The sequence below is a fragment of the Orcinus orca genome, chromosome 13 (genome assembly GCF_937001465.1).
Source record: "Orcinus orca chromosome 13, mOrcOrc1.1, whole genome shotgun sequence".
Lineage (NCBI taxonomy): Eukaryota > Metazoa > Chordata > Mammalia > Artiodactyla > Delphinidae > Orcinus > Orcinus orca.
Window position 1 is genome coordinate 31839953 of NC_064571.1, and position 21574 is coordinate 31861526.

Consider the following 21574-nt stretch of genomic DNA (forward strand, 5'->3'; position numbering starts at 1 on the left):
CCTAAACCAGATCAACATCCTCATTTTATTGCTGATTAGAGGGATGTGAAAACTTGATCAATTGATTTGCCTGCAAGCCCATCGCTGGGTGGGGTGTGTGGTGGAGGAGCTGAGATTACGATCCTGCCCTCCTGACTTTAGGGTGGTTAGGACTGGTCTGAAGTGAGAGAGGGAGAGGCAGAGAGAAAGAAGAGAGAGGAAAGAGGAGAGAAGGAGAGGAGAAGAGAGGAGACGAGAACGAACCAGTTAATGTCAAAGGCGGACAATAAATAGTGATTACCTAGTTAGAGCTGCAAATGATGTTTACTAGTTAGATTTTTAAAAAGAGCCATAATTGGGCTTTCCTGGTGGCGCAGTGGTTGAGAGTCCGCCTGCCGATGCAGGGGACACGGGTTCGTGCCCCGGTCCGGGAAGATCCCACATTCCGCAGAGCGGCTGGGCCTGTGAGCCATGGCCGCTGAGCCTGCATGCCCGGAGCCCGTGTTCTGCAATGGGAGAGGCCACAGCAGTGAGAGGCCCGTGTACCACACACAAAAAAAAAATAGCCTTAATTTTTTAAAAAGCATTTTTAGGTTCACAGCAAAATTGAGCAGAAGGTACAGAGATTTTCCTATTTACTCCCTGCCCCACATACATAGCCTCCCCCCTTGTCAACATGCCCAACCAGCATGGTACATTTGTGACAAGCCATGAACCTACACTGACACATCATTAGCACCCAAAGCCCGTAGTTTACATTGAGGCTCAGTTTTACTAGTTAGATTTTAAGTAAATGTTCAGGTTGGAGGACGGGCTTCCCCCAGCCCTGGAAAGAGAGGTAGGGCCCAGATTGTCACCACCCACAAAGGTGTGGCACATCCCTATTGTCCCACAAGCTGGGGGCAGGTTGTTCCCCTGTGGGCCGCGGCTCCCTCCCACTTCTCCAATAACTAGTGGCACTTTGTACGCCAGTCCTAGTGTGAGGCGGCTGTCCTGATCCGAGGCAGGGTGATACACCATGAACCAGTCGCGAACATGGATCTGTTCCTTCCCTCCTGGACAACTGCCAAGCCAGAACTGGATCGTTTTCTGTGTTGAGAATTGTGCTTCTTATAGGCTTATTATGCCTGAGGCTTGTGGAACCTATGACTTTCCCTAGAAGTTGCCTGATTAAACACTAACATCTAATGCAAATAAGCAGCCATTTTCTAAAATAGGGCCATTGCTGAGTAATAGCACATATTGTTCCCTTCCTCCTATTACTGCTCCCACCCCGCACTGGCTGGGCTGGCTTCGCTTGCAGATAACCTCCTCCTGCGCCCTTTTCTTCCTCCTCCAGCCCTGATAGATTTTTGTATAAATTAATTTTATTTATTTTTGGCTGCATTGGGTCTTCGTTGCATTGCACAGGCTTCTCACTGCGGTGGCTTCTCTTGTTGCGAAGCAGGGGCTCTAGGCACACGGGCTCAGTAGTTGTGGCTCACGGGCTCTAGAGCGCAGGCTCAGTAGTTGTGGCATATGGGCTTAGTTGCTCCGCGGCATGTGGGATCTTCCCAGACCAGGGCTCGAACCCATGTCCCCTACATTGGCAGGCGGATTCTTAACTACTGTGCCACCAGGGAAGCCCAGCCCTCATAGATTTTTGTTTTCTGTCTCTATACGGATACATTCTCTTTCCCAGTTTTACATATTTGCTGTTTCTCTCTTTTATTGAGTTGCTAAGAATGCGTCTATTTATTTATAACCAGCTCTTGGATTAATCAGTTTTGTTTCATTAATTTTTATTATCTTATTTAATTCCTTTCCTCTTTCCTTCGGTTTATTCTGTTTTTCTAACCTTTAAAGCTGAATGCTTAGCTATTTTATCTTCATTCTTGTTAATGGAAGTATTAAGGCTATGAGTTTGTTTCCAAATATGGCTCTGGCTACAGCTCCTAATTGTCAATATATCATGTCCTCTGTCATTTTCTAAATAATATGCGATTGCATATTATATGCGAGGTTAATAATATGCGAGGTTAGACTTCCTCTCTGAACAAATGTTATTTTGGGGAGAGTTTTAAGATTTCTAGTTGGCAGTTTTTTGTTGTTAAAATTTATTAGCTGGTTTTAATGTTTTGTGGTCAGAGAATATGTCTTTCTCAGTATTTAAGGTTTACTGGAAGTTCCTTTGTATCCTAATTTGTAATGAATTTTGATAAGTGTTCCATTAAGGTATAATACAAATGTCTCTAAGACCTCCTGCCTGTTTTTAATATGCAATTTACCTTTTCTTTTAATATGCAATCAAAATGGTTCAAGCCCCTATTCTACAAACTGTGGGAAGGCCTGTGCCTTTCCCAGATTCCCCAAGACTTTTCGCGCGGCGGGGTGAGCATTTCTTGGTCCACCTCTTACTCCATGCTTTTGGTGCTTCTGACCATGACCTTACCTGGCAGGCTGTTGGTCATGACAGGCCCATTACACTGCAGTATCAAGTCACGCCATGATCTCAGTGGCTGAACACAACAGAGATTTCTCTCTTGCTCCTGCTGTATGTCCACCGAATTTTGGTGGGGAGACCTGTCCCGTGTCTTCCTTACTCAGAGACTTAAGCTGGTGGAGTTGTCACCATTTGGAAATTGCCGGTAGCTGCAGCAGGAAGAAGGGTTCTAAAATGCTTCTTTCCAGATGAACACCTGTTCCTATTTCATTGACCACAAAAAGACACGTGGCAAGACCAAACTGGAAGAGAGTGGGGAACTACCATCCTCGCCTATACCTGAAAGTAGAGAGGAAACAGATACCGGTGAGCATCACACTTGAGAGCTTGCCTTCCAGAGAAGCTGCCCTCTTTGTTAATACATTTGCTCTCACCGAACCTGTCCTTTCTCCTTTATTCTCCCAAAGCACCACTAACCCAAGGCTCTTCTGCATGTCAGACTTTTAATCAAAGGGTGAGGCAGACAGAAGGCATTCATAGTATAGGGCTGGAAACAACTTTTACATTCAATGTCAGACATCAGTGATTCTCGAAACGGGAATTTTTCACTGTCTGCTTCTGTCTACAGGCCTCTGTTTTTTGCTGTGTTCTGTTCCAGTGCCCCTGCCTGTCCCTGCATCTCTCATCTTTCCCCATTTGCTGTTGGTGCAATAATTACTTCCTCTGTAGGGCAATTTATCCCCTTGTCTCACCATCTTTTTCCACATCAAGGCTGGGGAGGGTTGGCAAATAAAAGGAAACACTTCTTTCCTTTACTAACTGCACTTCTGACACCAAATGTCTGACATTTTTTCCCCCACACTGACCAATTCTCCAACACTAGCTGGTGTCCCGTAATTCAATTCAATTCTGACACTATTTACCTGGAGTAAGATCCTACAAGTTAAGGGCATGGTCCCGTGAGGTTGCCCCCATTTCAGATACCAATTGCAAGTCCAGGCCTTTGCAACTTCTGACTGACTGGCTATAAACCAGGGGTTCCCACAGCCCCCTCCTTGGGTTCAATAATTTGCTAGAACAGCTCACAGAACTTGGGGAATCACTTACTTACATCCACCAGTTTATTATATAATAAAGGATATAATAAAGAATAAAGATGAACAGCCAGATGAGAGGTACTTGGTGAGGTCTGGAAGGGTCTCAAGTGGGAAAGCATCTGTCTCTGTGGAGTTGGGGGGCACCACCCTCCCAGCACATGGGTGCGTTCATGCTCTCCAGACCCTGTACTTTAGGGACTTTTATGGAGGTTTCATCACATAGGTATGATTGATTGATTCTTATCTCAACCTCCAGCTCTTCTCCCCACCCCAGAAGATAAAGGGTGGGGCTGAAAGTTCCAAGATTCTACTCATAGCTTGGTCTTTCTGGTGACCATCCCCCAACCAGGAGCCTACCAACAGTTACCTCATCAGAACAAAAGATGCTTCTATAATCTAGGAACTTCCAAGGGATTTAGGAACTCTGTATAAGATGCGTCTATCACCCCCTCACTTAGGAAATTACAGGAGTTTTAGGAGCTCTGGGTCAAAGACCAAATATTAGAACAAAAGTCACTCCTAGCACCCCTATTATGGAAATTTACAAGGGTTTTAGGCACTCCAGGTTGGAACTGGAAGCACTGACTAGTATATATATTTCTTATTACTTCACAGCAAGGGAGGCAGGAGCTCACTTTTCATTTTTTAAGGGTCCCATCAAAAAATTTCCTAGGCCAAAAAACAAGACAAAACAACCCACCCCCTCCACTATCTCCCTGAATAAATGATGCTTTTCTTAGAATAAAGAAAAGCTCTGCTGAAATGTTTGTTTTAACTGGCATTTTATTCTGCTCTAGATGCTTGCAGTGAAATTCTTTTTTATAATGTTACGTTCAGTATACACCTTGCTATCTAAATCTATTGGGTTCCTGAGTTTGTACTGTGAGGACGTGGGTAGTGAGGGATTCTCTTAAATTTCATTAATCAACCTATTCAGGTTCTTTACCTCCTTGCCCATTTTTTTAGCCTCTTTAATTTGTCATGACTGAGAAGCATATTAATGTCATCCATTATTATTGGGATCCTGTTATTTTCTCAACAATTCTCAATAGATTTTGCTTTATATCTACAGTCCAATACTATGTTATGTGATGCATAATAGTTAAATATGATATTTTCATTGTGGGAATTACTCTTTTCAAATATAAAATAATCTTTATATCATCTAGAGTTTTTTACCTTGAATTTTATTGTTTTTGATATAAATATTGCAACTCATAGATTGTTTACATTTATTTCTCCCTGGTGCATAATTATCCAGCTAATTACCTTTTTTTTTTTTTTTTTTGTGGTATGCGGGCCTCTCACATTTAGAATACAAAGGAGGCATCAGAAACACACTCACTTTCTCTAAAGCCACTTCCTTGTACACAGAGTCTGAGCAGGGACAGCGCCAGGCATCTCCCTGTAAAGGCACCTGCCAATGAGGATTCTACTGGAAGAACTAGGCAAGAAAGGGAAACCTCACTCACATGCAGTCTCTGAGGCGAGCCTGGGCTTAGCTCTTGGTACAGGGTATGCTTAGGCCACACACGATGCTTGCCTTACTTTAAAACTATTTGCCACAGTCCTGTTAAATAGTGTGGAAGTCCTTTTGCACTCTGGTGTGCATGCCGTATGTTCAGGACAGCTTTTCCCACCTTATCTACAAGCAGGTAGGAAATATAGTGAATTTACCCTAAAATGTCCAATCTGTATTTATGTATCTTGTCAGTGTTTTGCTGTTGGTTTTCTAAAACAATCTGATCAATAAATCTTATGCAGATCTAAAAAAAAGAAAAAAAGATATGTATTTGATGAAGTCATACAACATGACTAAAAGTAATTAGCTGGCTGGGCTTCCCTGGTGGCGCAGTGGTTGAGAGTCTACCTGCCGATGCAGGGGACACAGGTTCGTGCCCCGGTCCAGGAAGATCCCACATGCCACGGAGCGGCTGGGCCCGTGAGCCATGGCCGCTGAGCCTGCGCGTCTGGAGCCTGTGCTCCGCAACGGGAGAGGCCACAACAGTGAGAGGCCCGCATACTCCAAAAAAAAAAAAAAAAAAAAAGAATAGTGGAAAAGCAAGTATTTGCAAAGAGCCAAAGAAATGTATCCAAATGATGGGATTTCCTCTGCATCATACACAGCTTTTTTCTTCCAATATGTGCTAAGAGTTCTTTGGTGGTTATAGGAGAGACAGCTTAGAACTCAGGGCAGGAGACTATGCCAAAGCAGAAGAGTGAAGAGTGACATCTAAACTCACCATTAACCACTGTCATCAGGTTGACTGCCTACAGCTAACTGGGCTGCTTATATGTTTGCTGGTTTCTAACCCCTCTGTGATTCCTGCTTTTCAATTTCTAACTACACGTTAGCCCCACTCCATTGAAAAGGAGGTGCTTGTGGGAAAGGGTAGGGAGAAGGAAGAACTATAAATGAATCAATTGTTTGATAGATAAGTTAAAACACTGATTATCTATGGATTTCAATTAACTGTGCTTTACTCTGGGTAACGAAAGGTCACTGTTAATACACTTTTGCTTAGAAATGTTAATGTTTATTATTACATTTTTAAATCTAACTATGTAATGGACATGAATAGCTTAGAGCAAATTTTTACATCATGTCACCAGGGCCCTGAAAAAAGATTTGCCAGTAGAAAGGGTTTCAGTCTGGCCCCTGAACAGTTAAAATTTCAATCTATTCTATACTGGTTTATAGATTTTCTGGAATATGGAAAATACTTTATTAAATGAAGAAAGCATCATTTTTCTTCATTTAATAAAGTATTACTTTCACAGATAAATTAGCATACACGTGGGAGAACTGATAGTATTAAATATTAGGTTTTAATTCTCCATTTAGAAAACTCCTTACAGGTAGACTTCCTTGCTCCTAGGCAAAGAAATGTAAGGTATGCCAACATGAGATAGTACAAAGATGACTGGGGAAAAGTCTCAATTTTAACAAACCCAAGAAACAATAAATCTCTAAGAGTTGGAGTAAGGAGGCACTGGACTTGGAAGTCCAGCTTTACCAAGAGTTGGCCTAAGCCAGCCAATCACATCTCAAAGTTTTGGTATAATTTGACTCTCAAGTAACGAGCTGGCTTCCCCAAGACAGATACAAACTAGTAGTCTACCTGCTTTATAGTCACACCTTATATATAACCTGTGTATATCCATACGTGTTTCTATATATTGCACTTAAACTTACAGGACTGCAGTAAGATGGCTGGGAGTACCTCAAAGAGGCAGAGAAGCAGCAGGCATAGACTTTCCTAAATCGAGTAACAGTATCAGGAATTCAGAGTGCTGGTTTTGGATATACTAAAACGCCTGGTGACTCCCTACATAAAACTCTAGTCATCTACATTCAAGTCATCATATACACCGTCTCATTGGGCATCCAGAACGCGTGCGCCTGTGTGGTTCTATAGCCCTCAGAGCTGATCACACGACATCATTTTCACAGTGTCATATTAAAAGAAGACACTTTAGACCAAGGATATGTACTTTTATGAAAACGTTACACACAAGGTCTTGGATGTCAGGCCTCCAAAGTCTACCTCAAAGAAGACCGCCTTCAGAAGGTTTTAAAAAGGATGCTAGCAAGTGTGGATTGAACCGGTGTCTCTTTCAGATCTCTGGGGTCGTAGAACTAGAGACCTGCTTATTTCCCAAGGACTATGGAAGGATAAGCACAGAGGCTGAGCATTCAGTCTTTGGTCCCTATCAATCCAGGACACAGATCCTTTTGCCACCCAGGGGAGTGTGACTTGTTTAATTATGGATAGTTTCCCCCAAAACTTCCAGAGACTAGATGGGAGTCACGCACAGCAAAGCTTTGTTTTGAACTAATGGAGCTGCTCAGACTGACTTGCTCTGGAGATAGCTCCTCATTGGAACAACCTAGCAGTGGGTGGTAAGACCTTACAGGCCTGACTGGTCATGGCAAGAGGAGGATGGGTCTCTAGAGGAGTTGCTTCTTTTCCTGCCTCTCCCCTAGCCCCTCACTCCCCCAAAAGGACCCAGACTCACAGATGAAAGGTTGTTACAAGACCTTGCAGAACACAGGCTCTGCGAAATCAACCCCACATGGACGGGAGGTTATAATGAGGCCTGGAAGTTAGGAGTCCAAGTCTAGGGGCCACATTTTTCTCTTCCCCAGAACTGAACACTAGATGGTAACTTTTTAGCCATAACTCAAGGGTGATTTTAAATCCACACATGAGCCTAAGAGATTCCCTTCTGGGACAAAGGAAAAAGAAGAATAATTTTAAAAGCTAAGCGAAAAAGAGGCACTTAAAGCAAAAACATGTCCCTAATCTCCCATCTGAGACTCCTGTTATGATGTAACCAACGGGGTGATCAGCACTGTGCCCTCCTGCACACCCTTAGCACCTTTCATACACCGAAGGACTTCCAGCTGCTATGTCTCAGTGACCACTCTAGCAGCCTGATGGCAAAGCAATCATTTAGGTCATTTCTTTTTTAGAACATTTAGGTCATTTCTTTTTTAGAATTAAAATACAACGCAAAACAAACCAGAACTAAAATTTCCCACCAAAGTGAATCATCCTCAGTTGCATTCCTTCCTCATGCTAGTTTTTAAAATGATACTTAGTTCATCAGGAAGAATGACCTGTGGCTCTTCCGACCAAGACCTTTTTCCAGTTACTAGGCAATTACTCACAGCACCATGCACATTCAAGCAGACAGAAAACGAGGCAAAAAGCGAAGAGAAATATCAAGGGCCAATTGGCTTTCTAGAGATAAAACCCATTGCCTGAGAATATGGCAGGCGCACGGCCCAGAGTGAGAAAAGAAACAGTTCTGAAAGGAAATGGCCAAGCTGACAGTCAAAGCTCACAGCCCAGAGCAGAAGCCCTCCCTGCCCTGCTCTACTGTGGCTTCTCACGAACTTACATTTATGTCCCACAGCATTTATCTCACACACTTGGGGTCTGCAATTCCCCACAATGAAGTCACAAAGATACTTGAAACCATTAATAAGCGTAGGAGAATTTCAAAACTGCCCAGAACGAAGAACTTTGACCACCATAAATTTCTTGATTTGACATGTTGTTGGTGCCATAATTTCTAAGGGCAACGACAAACAGCACAGCTACAACACACAGTAAAGTCTTTAGACAAGTCAACTCTAACCACTGCTGGCACCATAAGGATGAGAAAAGAAATCACTAATCAAGAGCTGCTGAGCTGCTTAACTTTTCTCCAAAGTCAAAGGATCGGTTTGGGTACCTAGGCAGCAAGATATCAACCACTGCTGCCATTAGATGCAGCTACTCAATTAGATGTACCTTTGAAAACAGGAAGTTAAACATCTAGCTTTCCCTATAATCTGCAAATCTCAAGGTTAGCCTTGTTGTTCTATCCCCCAAACTTCTTGTTGTTGTTGCTGGATTTAATTTTTTAAATTTTATTTTTATTGATGATGTTGCTTTAATTGATAGAGCACTGCCTGAAAGGGTCATATGTTTACAGAGTTCCTTTAAATTTTTCTGTATCTTATCTTGATTCGTCACATTATTAAGGTACTTTCAGACTTGCCCTCAACTCCATCAAGGAAGAGGGAGTATGTGAGTACGTGAGTATGTGTGTGTGTATTGGGGCAGAAGGGAGAGAAGCAAAGAAAAAAGCACAAGGGAAAGTGAGATTCCATCAATTTAAAACAATGTACAGAAAGGCATCTGATGTATTTTCTGAATAAGGCCTTGATCAGGGTAACCAATCCTCTCTGTAGCACATTCTACACTGCCCATAAATAAAGGAGTCTCTTTAAATTAACATTTCCAGTATCAATGAACAGTCCAGAAATCCTCATTTCAAGCGCTCGATGAGTCCCTGTGTGAGTCCAAGGTGCAGAAGCTGTGTCCGGGAGAGGTTTGCTAGGCTGGGGGAGGCCGCAAGCAGCTTCTCCCACGCCAGTTCCAGCAGGCTAGGAACCACCAGCCAGACCTTAAACAACGACCCCGTCCGTTTATTTTCGTGGATGTTCACCACTCCTCCATGAACGTACATGCAACCAGCTGGTGTAACAGCTGCAGCGAAAATAAACTGGCTCTGGCATGGTCGCTGGGAGCTTTACCCGTTGAAAAGTCTGCAGATTCAGCTTCCAGATATCTCCCAGGATCACTTCTCCATTATAGCCCCCGCAAATAAGCACATCATTTTTTATCTGAACACAACTGTGACATTTTCGGGCTGCAGGAAAGCTTATTTTTTCATGGGGTTTTGTTGCAATTTCCTCCCATGCATTCATTTCAAGGTTGTATGCATGAATCTTGTTTAAGGAATAAGCTGTCCAAGAAGTACCGCCTCCCAAGATGTAAATCCTCTGCCCATCATGTGTAATTTCATGTCTGTATCTCTCTTCTGGTGGATCACAGGATAGGTTGTTTGGTTTCAGTTGTGTCCACTCTCTGGTACTGAGATCTAATTTGGGCAGGTCTGTGCTGTAAATATAGCCAGTTGTCCCTCCAAAGCCATAAGGGGAGCCATTGATGATAGCCATGTCCTGTCCATATATACGACTGGGTTTCTTCCCCGGACAGCTGAGTAAAGCCCATCTCTTATACTTCACGTTACAGACATGGACGTCATTGCCATTGCTCTCACCAAATGGGACGCCTGTTCCTCCAAACACTAACAGGTTGTTTCCATGCAGCACGAGTGACATAGATGCCAATGCTCGGGGCATGTAGCCATCTGTGCCCATCTGATGCCATACTCCTGTAGCAAAATGATACCTCCAAAGTTCCCTGAAGAGAGGATAGTCTTCATGAACTGGCCCTCCTGATTCATCATAACCTGGGTTGTAACCTCCAAACACATAGATTGGTATTAGCTGCCACACAACGATGTCCGCCTCGTGCTGGTGGAGGTCTGTGGCCTGGCGGGTGCGACCGCCCGGAGAGTTGCACGAAGCGGTTGAGCTGGCCAGCTCCCCGACCCCCGCTGCCCCCAATGCCCCCGCCGGCCCCGCTGTTTCCGCTGCCGCCGCCGCCGCCTGCGGCGCCTCCTCCCCTCCGGCAGTTCATGATCTGCTAACGACTGCTGCAAACCGGTAGCGGCAGCCCGTGGCCCGGCGGCCCTAGCTGAGCCTCCTTCCTGGGTTCCTCAAGAGACCCCACATAATTTTTTTTTTTTTTTTTTTTTTTTTGGTTACGCGGGCCTCTCACTGTTGTGGCCTCTCCCATTGCGGAGCACAGGCTCCGGACGCGCAGGCTCAGCGGCCATGGCTCACGGGCCCAGCCGCTCCACGGCATGTGGGATCTTCCCGGACCGGGGCACGAACCCGTGTCCCCTGCATCGGCAGGCGGACCCTCAACCACTGCGCCACCAGGGAAGCCCCCCACATAACTTTTTATGAGTAGTCTAGAGGTGGATTTTTTTGACATTCCCACACCTATCCTGTCATAACCACTTTACATTAGTGTCTTCAAATCTCTGGGCGCAACATAGCATGGGAATCCATGTCTGTCCTGGCCGTGTTGCATGACTGACACTGCAAACCTGGTACAGATGTAGCATGAGAGATGCTCACAGGGGTGATATGTGTGTGAAATGGCTCTGGCCACTGGAGGAGCACCTTCCACATCATTGCTAAATTTTCTGGAGGGTATAGACCCTGAGGGGAGGCATTCAGTTGGGGAGGAATAAGGCCTCACCTTCCACCTAATGAGCTTTCTGTCCTGCAGGTGACAAAGACACGTGCCCATGTCAGTCACTATTTGTGCCTCTCCTTCAATCTCACAGATCTTGTGACAAGTAAATATTCATCCATTGTTTTAGCTCTAGTCTAATTGTCAGCCTTCATTTTTGGAAGTTCTTATAAGTTATCATCTGATTTTGTATGTGAGTTGACATTGGTTTTTAGTGAAAATTTGGGGGAGGGTGAGTTATGGACCACTAGCCAGATACCATCCTAAAGTGGAATTTCTTCAAATATTGGTAATCATTTAAAAAACCCTGGTCTTCCCTTACTGGATTCTTGTTTTCATTTACAGATAAGTCTCACAAATGGTGTTAATTTAGAAAGTAAATAAGTAAAGGAGCTGTAGAAACAATTGGAGGCCTTGTAGTATCCTGGACTCTGGAATCAGATGAATGCAGGTCCAGTGTTCAGTTCTGCCGCTTATTAGCTGTGTGTTCCCGGGCAACTCACTTAAACTCTCTGGGCCTCAGTTTCCTTTTCTGTAAAATGGGGATAATAATTTTCACTCTAAAGAGTGGTAGTGAAAATCAGAGGTGATCTGTGGTGCGTTTGCCAGAACGTGCTCTCTTTTGGCCTCACATGGATTTGAGGAGCTGAATCACAATCGCAAGAATTCTTAGGGAGATGGAATCAGAGCAGGGGAACTTGGATGAATTCAATGTTTCCAAACAGTATGAAGCCTGAAGTATCCTTTTTATGATAGGGGTGGTCTCTCTCCTGAATTGTACTTTGTGAACATCCCCGATGGACTAATGATTCTGCCTCCCTCCAAGTTGATATTACTTAAGTATTCATTTAACTTTTATATAAAGGAGGAGTGAGGAGAAATAAATTCTTCTCATGTCCCAAATAAAGAAAACACTCATAAGATTTTCTGAACTGGGCAGCTTCTCAAAAGGCATATGAAAAGTTCTAGAAGTTATATAATAAGCTAAATAGCTTATCTCAGTACAGAGCACTCCATCCTGTCTTTAATTTAGAAATTTCAGCTGAATGTGGTGACAGACTTCAGGGGACTGTCATGCTTCTACCATGAGAGCTGGAGGGGCATTTTACAAAAATACTTAAAAATTGTAGGTCTGCACAGTCAAGGAGCTGCCCTAAGTCTTCTGTCTGCTCCAGGGGAGCCGAATCAGTTTACGTTTCACCATAATGTGAGGAGTCATGTACGGAAATCCTAGTTAACTGGTGCTGTTTCTAGGAACACCTGGTTAAAACTGGCACTGTATCTCTACATATATGACAATAGTGATACTGTAATGCTGCTTGGTGATGGGTGCTCCAGGTGTGTGCCCTGCTGGCCCACCTTCAATCCAACTACTGCCCCATGTGACACTCTCCTTGATACCTTCGTGCCTGTCCTATGTTCCTTCCTCCTGACATAGTCTTTCTTGGGTGATGGGACAGAAATCATCACCATCTGACTGTTCTCAGCCTTTCTGCTCCCCTGGCAGCTGAAGAAGACACTGGTTTCGTGCACACAGCTTCTTCCCTTGCCATCTTGTACCGTCCTGAGGAGGGAAGGCATGACTGGTCAGGCAGACACGTTTGAATAAGTTAGCTGCTTTTGTATGCCACGGTGCAAGGGTCATCTTTATTAGATCTGCCATAGGCCTGTTCTTCTGGCTTCTGTGATGACGAGTGGGGAATAGAGGCAGGTGTCTCACTGTAGCTTCCCTATGCTGACAAGAATCAGTACCATCACCATCACTGTTCAGAACAATAAAGCAATTGCAATAATTGGGGCAGTCGGATAAAGCACCGCTAGAAATGAAAACCCAACTAATACTCTGAACTCTAGGGATAGAAATTATAAAATCCTTCTTATAATCACCTCAAAATTGTGAACATTTTGGGTAGGGAATTTCACAAGATCTAGAGTAAGAATTCATTCATTCATGAAAACTCAGCAGACCCTCATCAGTCCTAGTTTGTGCAAGCTGTCCTTCCAGGGCTGTGGAGGATGGAGAGATGGGTCAGAAATGGACCCCTCAAGGATCTTGGTTTAAAAAGGCAGATAAACCGTGTATCCAGAAGGTGTAGTTCAAGGTGGAGGCTGCTCACTTCCTTTTTCTAAAATTGAAGTATAATTGGTTTATAACGTTGTGTTAGTTTCTGGTGTACAGCAAAGTGATTCAGTTATATATATTATATATCTATATATTCTATATAGATATTATATAATATATATATATATTCTTTTTCATATTCTTTTCCATTGTGGTTTATCACAGGATATTGAATGTATTGATAGTTCCCTGTGCCATACAATAGAACCTTGTAGTTTATCCGTTCTATATATAATTGTTTGCACCTGCTAGCTCCGAACTCCCAATCCATCCCTCCCCGCCCCACAACCACAAGTCTGTTTTCTCTGTCTGTGAGTCTGTTTCTGTTTCATAGATAGGTTCATTTGTGTCATATTTTAGATTCCACATATAAGTGATATCATGTGTTATTTGTCTTTCTCTTTCTGACTTACTTCACTTAGTATGATAATCTCTAGGTCCATCCATGTAGCTGCAAGTGGCATTATTTCATTCTTTTTATGGCTGAGTAATATTCCATTGTGTGTGTGTGTGTGTATATATATATATATATATATATATATATATGTGTGTGTGTGTGTGTGTGTGTATACACACACACACACACACACACACACACACACACACACACCACACCTTCTTTATCCATTCAGCTGTTGATAGACACTTAAGTTGCTTCCATGTCTTGGCTATTATAAATAGTGCTGCAACGAACATTGGGCTGCATGTATCTTTTCAAATTATAGTTTTGTCTGGGTATATGCCCAGAAGTGGGATTGCTGGATCATATGCTAGCTCTATTTTTAGTTTTTCTGAGGAAACTTCATACTGTTCTCCACAGTGGCTGTACCAATTTACATTCCCACGAACAGCGAAGGATGGTTCCCTTTTCTCCACACCCTCTCCAGCATTTATTGTTTGTAGACTTTTTAATGATGGCCATTCTGACCGGCGTAAGGTGGTACCTCATTGTAGTTTTGATTTGCATTTCTCTAATAATAAGCGATGATGAGCATCTTTTCATGTGCCTATTGGCCATCTATATGTCTTCTTTGGAGAAATGTCTATATAGGTCTTCTGAGGTGCTCACTTCTGAAAGGGGTACTGACACAGTGTTGGCTCAGAGAGTTCAGAGGATCAAGCACATGGGTTGTTTTTTGGGTAAGGCCGTCCTTAGCAGATGTCACCTCAGGGCCCTTTAATCTATCCCCCATGCTTGCCTCTCACAGAGAACATCCCTAAAGATGCTGTGGTCCTCTTCCCCCTCCTGCCAGCAGCCGGTTCCCTCCTGTCTTTCCCTGTTTCCTTTGCATCTCAGACACCCCCTCTCATGGTGGCAGCAATATTGAGGTTCTCTCCCCTCCTCCCAGACCCTTGTCCTATCTCTGACTCTCCAAATGCCCCCAACCACCTGGGAGCATTTTACCCCGTCCCCCTACCCCAAATGGCTTCCCTGGACCCCCCTCCCTGCCTCAGGGGGAGCACCAGGTTTGAACCATTGGTGGACGCCAGTGGGGTGACCCTCCTGTTTGGAGTAACATGGGGGTAGATGTTTTGGAGGGAGAAGTGCTGGGCTGGCTTTGGGTGGTTGATCCTGTTCCCCGAAGCCATTCCTGGTAACGTGGGTCAATCACTTGGCACTTGTCCCAGGCCCTTGGCAATTGTCCTCTCCCTTTCCATGTGGATAAACCCATTTTTTCACATGGATTTGTTCATGTGGCCTGTACAGCTGCCAGCAGGCCGGTTTGGCCTGTCTGTCCATGGAGCACCAGCTCTACAGGTCAATGCTAGCAACTTTGTGAAAGGGTGTCCCTGGTGGGGGAGAGACGGCAGGCCCATCAGAAGTGGGCAGAAGGCACTGCTGAGGCCAGGCCCAGGCTTTCTAAATCTAGAGCTCAGAACAGACTGGTTTCCTTGACAACAGGGATGAAGTCTGCTCATCTGCTCCTGGGGGTGGGTTTTGTGCATATGTGTGTGTGTGTGTGGGTGTGTGGGTGGAAAGTACAGCGACTTGGGGACAAGAAAGGCGATCCTTTCTTTATCAAAGTAGCAGCCCATTTCTTAAAACTTGCCAACTCTTACTGTATTATTAACAATATTAACAACTTCCCAGGTGGCACAGTAACATCAGTTACGTAATTTGCACATTGGGAATCCAGATATAGAATCTTCCCTTCCTTTCCACTGCATTGCCTCTGATCCTTGACATATCTTACCAGACTTGCAACACCTCTTTGATAACTTTTTGACACGTCAGTCAAATATGTATTCACCCCTAGAACTCTTGAAGGCTAAATGAAAAGCATTTCTTGTCTGTCCAGCTAGCAATGATTTGTGTGGCCAGGCTGCTGGGAGGAAATGAAAATCGGCTCCTGACAAGCTGATGTTGGCTCAAACCTACACTTGTCAGATGGCATCCTCAGAAAAGGCTTTGGGATCCAAACTCCCATTCTTGATGCAAACCAGAGGACTCAGGCTAAAAGCGGGTCCATTTGCTTCGCTCACCAGCCTGATTTCAAGCAGCACATCTCATCTTGGTGGAGGCTTGGTGTTTAATTCATGCACCGCCCTGCCCTTCCTATGCATTATTAAAGTCTCTTTAAAAAGCAGTCTATGGATGGCAGGGGAGGAGCGTGCCAGCAGCGATTTCACATCTCCTGCAAGAAGCATCGTCTGCTGCCAAAAAATCTCAGAGAGAAGAATTTGCAAAATTGTAGCTGATGGCAGATCGAATAAAGGTGGCCCTTGGACCCTGAGCTTATCAAAGCTGCTCATTTGTTCAAATGTGTCTTATTTTTTGTGTGTCTGTCAGTGCCTGGAGTTCTTGAATGCCAGGTAATATAGATGGGAGATTGTAAGCAGGACTTATGGGCCAAGAGTGACTGTGACAAGATGGGAATTAATTAACAGAGGAAGGCGGATTGTGAGAGAGGGAGGTCTGAAGCCCGTACTTCTCCATGAGGCGTTTCAGGGACTCTTTCCTCTTGTGAGGTTCCCAGCTCTGTGGCTCAAATTTAGCTCCTGCCGGACCCCTCCCCCAGGAGCCAGGGGATGAGCTGCGGCCTTCAAAGCCCTCTGCCAAGCTCCTTTGTTTCCTTCATCTCCCCAAAGGAAAGACATTACCTCCCGCATGCAAACAGTGGGCTCTCCCTAGGCCGAGTTCTTTGTTTGGAGGCAAACTGCCCGGCCCTGGGCCCATGTTGCTCTAACTCTAGATGACACAGTATCCTCCTCTCTGGCCTCACCTCCCACATCCCTGAGGGCCACCTGAGGATGACTGCGGAGGGGGTGAGCCCAGGGGGCTGTGTTTCCAGTCTCAGCTCTTCCCCCACATGGACCAAGCAAATCACAATCCTGTGTTCAAATCACAGACTCAAAAGAGCACCTCTGAACCGGCAGGAATTTCAGAGGCTGCCTTGTCTCGCTCTTTATTTTACAGTCGGGAAAACAGAAGCCCAGAGAAGTTAAGTGGCTTGCTGTCGATCACAGAGTGAATTAGTTGGAGATCCAGGACCAGACCTGTGGTCTCTTGAGTCTGTCCGGTGCTCTTTCCCCAGGACACAGCCCCTGGAACGTCCACTTAGCGCCCTGGTTTCTCAGTATGGTGTACACGTCACGTGTACCCAGGGATCAGGAAGGCTTTCTGTTTCATACACACATGATCTCGATGGGGCCAGATACACATTGCGTTCAATTGTTTCGATCGCACAGAAATTAATTGAGAACTTACTGTGAGCCTTGCCCTGAGCGAGACGCTTCTGTGTGTATCTGGATTTTTGTAGATGGGCTTTAGGTAGTGTCTCTGGCTAAATCCAGTGCTGTTTTTGATTGATTGACAAAAGAGTTTTGCAAGTTGTAAAGATCCGTAGTCTTCATGCTATATATTTTTGTACTGCTTCGTAGTTACAAAGCATTAACCTTGTTCTACCTTCCTCCAGAATCACGGCCACGTCCTCACCTACCACCTGTGCCACGTAATCCTCTGAACCCAATGAAGGGAGGGGGAGATTGAAGATATGGCCATAAACATCACCTTGGGGCCCTGGGTCTAACAGAATATCAGGAGTTTTATCTTTCCTGTGGTGCCTCAAAAATGAAAGGTGGAAAATACTCCCAAGAATTTCCCATCAGTCTCTGCTGGTGCAGAGCCTGCCGCCCGTTGAACCACAGGTTTGGTTCAGGGAAATGTAAGTTTGGTTGGTGCAGCATCCACCTCCTGGGGTGGGCGGCAGCAGGAAGATGCCTGGGCTGCTGGATGGGACAGGTGGGCTGGCCACGTAGCAGTTGCTGCCTAATGAACGCAGAGACCCAGGGGGACATGAGAAAACCAGCAGAGCTCAGCATATATCTCTGTAGGGGTCTGCAGAGTGGGCTTCCTCTTCCCCAGAGCCATCCATAACTCCAGCAAGAGACGGAGCAGCCATGGATGGTCGGTGGGCCTTCAGACATGGGATTGGAAGGCCTGGAAGAGCTCCCGTTGTGTGTTGGTCTGTCCCACCTCATTCACGTAACCAATTCCTATAGAGCGCCTCCCGTCTCTCAGGCACCGTTCTAGGTGCTGGAATACAGTGTGGAACAAAACCAGGCAGGGCTTCCCTCTGAGAACTTCCAGTATCGTGACAGGTGGAAGCCTGTTCTAGGTCTTTATTTTTAGATTTTCAAGAAAGAAGTTTCCACACAATGAGCTTTTCTTCCATCACACGCAGTCTTTCCTGTCATTTTTATCCCCGGTTGCATTGTCGACCTTTTGCTCACATCTTTTCCTTTTCCCCCAGAGAATCAGCATCCTGAGGCTGTAATGAGCATGGGGGGTGGGAGCCTGTCCTAGACAGAGCCCTGGGTACGCAGACGTTCCCGCCTCCCTCCCTTTTCGGTGCCCCAGCAACTCCTAGGTACCCCTTTTTCTCCACTCCCAGGTGCTCAGGGTCCCTTTTACAATAAAGTAAGGCAGCCTGCATCCTCCCAGTGGGCACCCCTAAGTGCGCCATGTCCTCCTTGGGGGCCTATGAGCCCTGGATGTCTGCAAAGCCCCAGGGAGAAAGCTCGCTCATTAGGTCACAGTGATGAATCGTTAGAAAGGACCAATATCCAATTGAATCTCCCAAGAGGGATGGCCTTTAAAAGGAGAAGACATATTAGGCAAATAAACCTCTAAATGATGGAACTTCAGGCACAGAGGAGTAGGGTAAGGATGTTTAGGCAGCCTGGTGAGATTTGGGGGAAGAGCGCCCCTCGCTCCCACTCTGCACCTGGGTTTAGTTTGCCCTGCCTCTCAGGCTTACACAAACTGGGCTCATTTTGCCCTGTGACTGGGTTTTTCATACAAGTGCTGTGTTTGCATCTACCTAGGTGCACGTATGTCTGTGTCTGCTTGTCAGGTCCCTGTTTACCTTAGGTGCATCTGTGTAACGAATCGTGGCCCCATCGGCCCTTTTGAAGAACATCATTGTTCAAAGAACCTGAGGTGATGCTCTGCTCACATGTCCCCATCATCCAACCCCAGGGGGTCACACTCGTCTTTTCCCACCACTGCGTTCACACGGGCAGAAGAGACGAGATACTGCACATAGACTATCCACGGGTTGCAATTAGGAAAGGAAATAGGGTTCATTTTCTTGACACTATCTCTCACCAGTTAAACGTGGTAACAATTGCCTGTGGGACTCTGGAGAAATTATGAAGTGTTAATTAGTAGAAGCTCTATGTATTTAAAATATATGGCATATTTAAATAATTATTAAATTAAACCTACTTTGCAGAGTTGAGAAACCATCTGGTCCAAAAAAATCTGAGGAGTTGAATGTTGCTGCATATATTAAGAGAGGTGTTTAAATGCTTCTGGAAAGGGTCATTTTGTGTCACTTTTAATCCCTTAGATATGGAAACTGAGGCACAGGAAGCAGGAGGTGGCCTGGCTGTGGTTACCTCCTGGGCTATTCTAATTGATGTGTTTCCAGCTCCCACAGTGGAGGTTGAAAGCACTCCTCATGTCCAGAGGGTGTGTTCAGAATGTGAACGAATTACAACTGTGGTTGTATCTTGGAAGTCACGTATTTCACACTTGATCCCAATGACTCGTGACTCTTTGGGCTTGAAAGTGAAAAGCAAGCACCCCGTGCCATATTCTGCAGAGACGAGGAGGACAGAGCCTGGAGACCCAGTCCAGTCACAGACAACTAAGTATTAGTGCGTCTTTCTTTGGACACATCCCACCCTCTTGGGCTCAGTTTTCTCATAGGTTTAAAGACGTGGGAGGGGAGGGTTGGGCTGTGTATCAGTCAGGGTCTAACAAGGAAAATAGGAACTTCTTCAAGTATGTCGACAGAGGGAATTGAATGCAGGACAGTTACACAAGTAATGGAGGAGCTGAAACAGATAGGGTATGAGAAGGTAGCCCCGAGGTTAGCCCCAGTGGGATGTTTCTTCTTCCTCGAAGCTGGAGGGAGAAGGGGAAGAGGGGGTGTCATCCCAGCCCAGGGGCCAGGGCCACTCTGTGGAAGCTGGAACGTGGGGGCCTCTGGGGCAAGAGCTGGGGCCATGGAGGGGATGCTTCTTGAGGCAGAGAATGAGGGAGGAAATACTCTGGCATCTTCCCCCCACAAATCTTGGGTCAGTGCCTCCTACTGCCCCCAACCCAGCAGGAAGCCAGATGACGTGGAGCCTGCAGGCGTCGGCAGGGAAGGCTGAGAAATGGTTAGGCTAGGAGCAGCCCAGGCCAGTTGAAGTCCCTGTTAACTCTGACGTTCAACGAGAGAGAGAAGCTCAGTGTGTCCTCAAGGGTGTGCCGATGGGAAAATAAGGCCAATAAGGCCACACTGGTCTTTAATGAGACTCCCCATCCCAGCATCGGAAACAAACCTTCTCAAGGTACACCTGCCTTGTTCTGTGCTGGGCTTGCCTTTATGGGGGAAAACGTGGCAAGACTTCAGGGAAGGTGTTTGTGGGTGTGGGGATGAGGGGTAGGTACAAGAGGGGGAACGGAAGAGAAAGAGGAGACAGAAAAGGGTTCATACCTGTGGGTGGAGAGCTGAACCCAAAGGCAAAGGGGTCAAAGGGCCTCACCCATGACCAGTGATGGTCACTGTCTGTGCAAAACGATGCTTCCCATCATAAAATAATTCACAACAGGGCAGTGTCCACATCAGGCTTTTCTAGAGTGTTTAACGGATTTTCACACAAGGCACCGTTTTCATGGAGTGTCTTCAATCAGTACCTGTCAGACTGGATTGGCTGGACATCCCCTTGCCTAAGGTGTTCTCTTCCTGAAGAAGGGAAGTGGTGTTAGCTCTGTCCTCAGCTCGGGACAAACCGCTCACACAGATGTCAGCTGCAGTGGAGTTTGAGGTGCTAACAGTCCCCCATCTCTGGGCTTCAGGCTCTTTACCTGTGGAGTGAGGGGTTCTCTCAGCCCTGCACTTGGCACCTACCCCAGTCCCTGGCAGACAGGGGCAGGAAATGGTTCTTCCGCCAGGCTGGGAATAGGACACTCACACAGCCATGTCCCAGGAGGTCTGAACCGAGAGCACGGCTGTGGCTCAAGGGCGGACTAAGTAACCGGAAGCCCTTTGTAATAACTCCAGGTTTTGCATTTCCTGTGAAACGGGGAGTGTGCAGAGCACGGCAACGCTTCCCCTGAATCCACGCTTCTCTGCCCGCTGCCCTCAGGCCTCACGCGCTCTCCTCTCCGGCTTCCTTGAAGGGCTTACCTCTCGTTCTCTCCCCACTTCCCTTCCTGTCCATTCTGCATTACGAAGCCCTTCGAAAGAACTGAGGAGGTGAGGCAGGCTCTTGACAGTCAGGGAGGAAGGCCCGTGGTGGGGGAAGAGCTGGGGACACTCATGCGTTAGTCATTTCTGTCCTGACATATACAGAGATGAGCAATAGCTGGAAAAGATGCCAGTTTGGTGACAAATGAGAGGTCCTGGAGCTGAGAAGAGGGAGAGAATAGAAGGACCTTGACCAGGGGAAGAGGAGAGGTCTGGCCTGAGCCAGGCTGCAGAGGCAGGGATGCATGTGCTGTGTTGGGGTGGAGAGGGAGGGCCTGTCTGTTGGGCTGGGCTGGGCCTTTCATGTAGTAGGAGCAGGAAGATGGCACCTCAGTGCCAACCTGAGGAGCTTGAAAGCCTGTCCAGAAAGAAATGGCATGGCGGGCTTCCCTGGTGGCGCAGTGGTTGGGAGTCCGCCTGCCGATGCAGGGGACGCGGGTTCGATCCCTGGTCGGGGAACTAATATCCCACATGCCACGGGGCAACTAAGCCCGCGCACCACCACTACTGAGCTAGCGCGCCTCAACGAGCGAGCCCGCGTG

General features: G+C 46.1%; 2 protein-coding genes across 4 annotated transcripts in view; one reads left to right on the forward strand and one right to left on the reverse strand.

Moving 5' to 3' along the window:
- Window positions 1-21574, forward strand: part of ADD2 (adducin 2) — a 111349-nt gene that overhangs the window by 29944 nt on the left and 59831 nt on the right. The gene's annotated exons all lie outside the window — the stretch shown is intronic.
- LOC101280505 (kelch domain-containing protein 10-like) lies at window positions 9095-10541 on the reverse strand. Its single transcript, XM_033400384.2, is given in 3 exon segments — window positions 9095-9544; window positions 9546-10337; window positions 10339-10541. Coding segments are annotated over 3 exon segments (1218 nt in total). The 3' UTR covers window positions 9095-9321.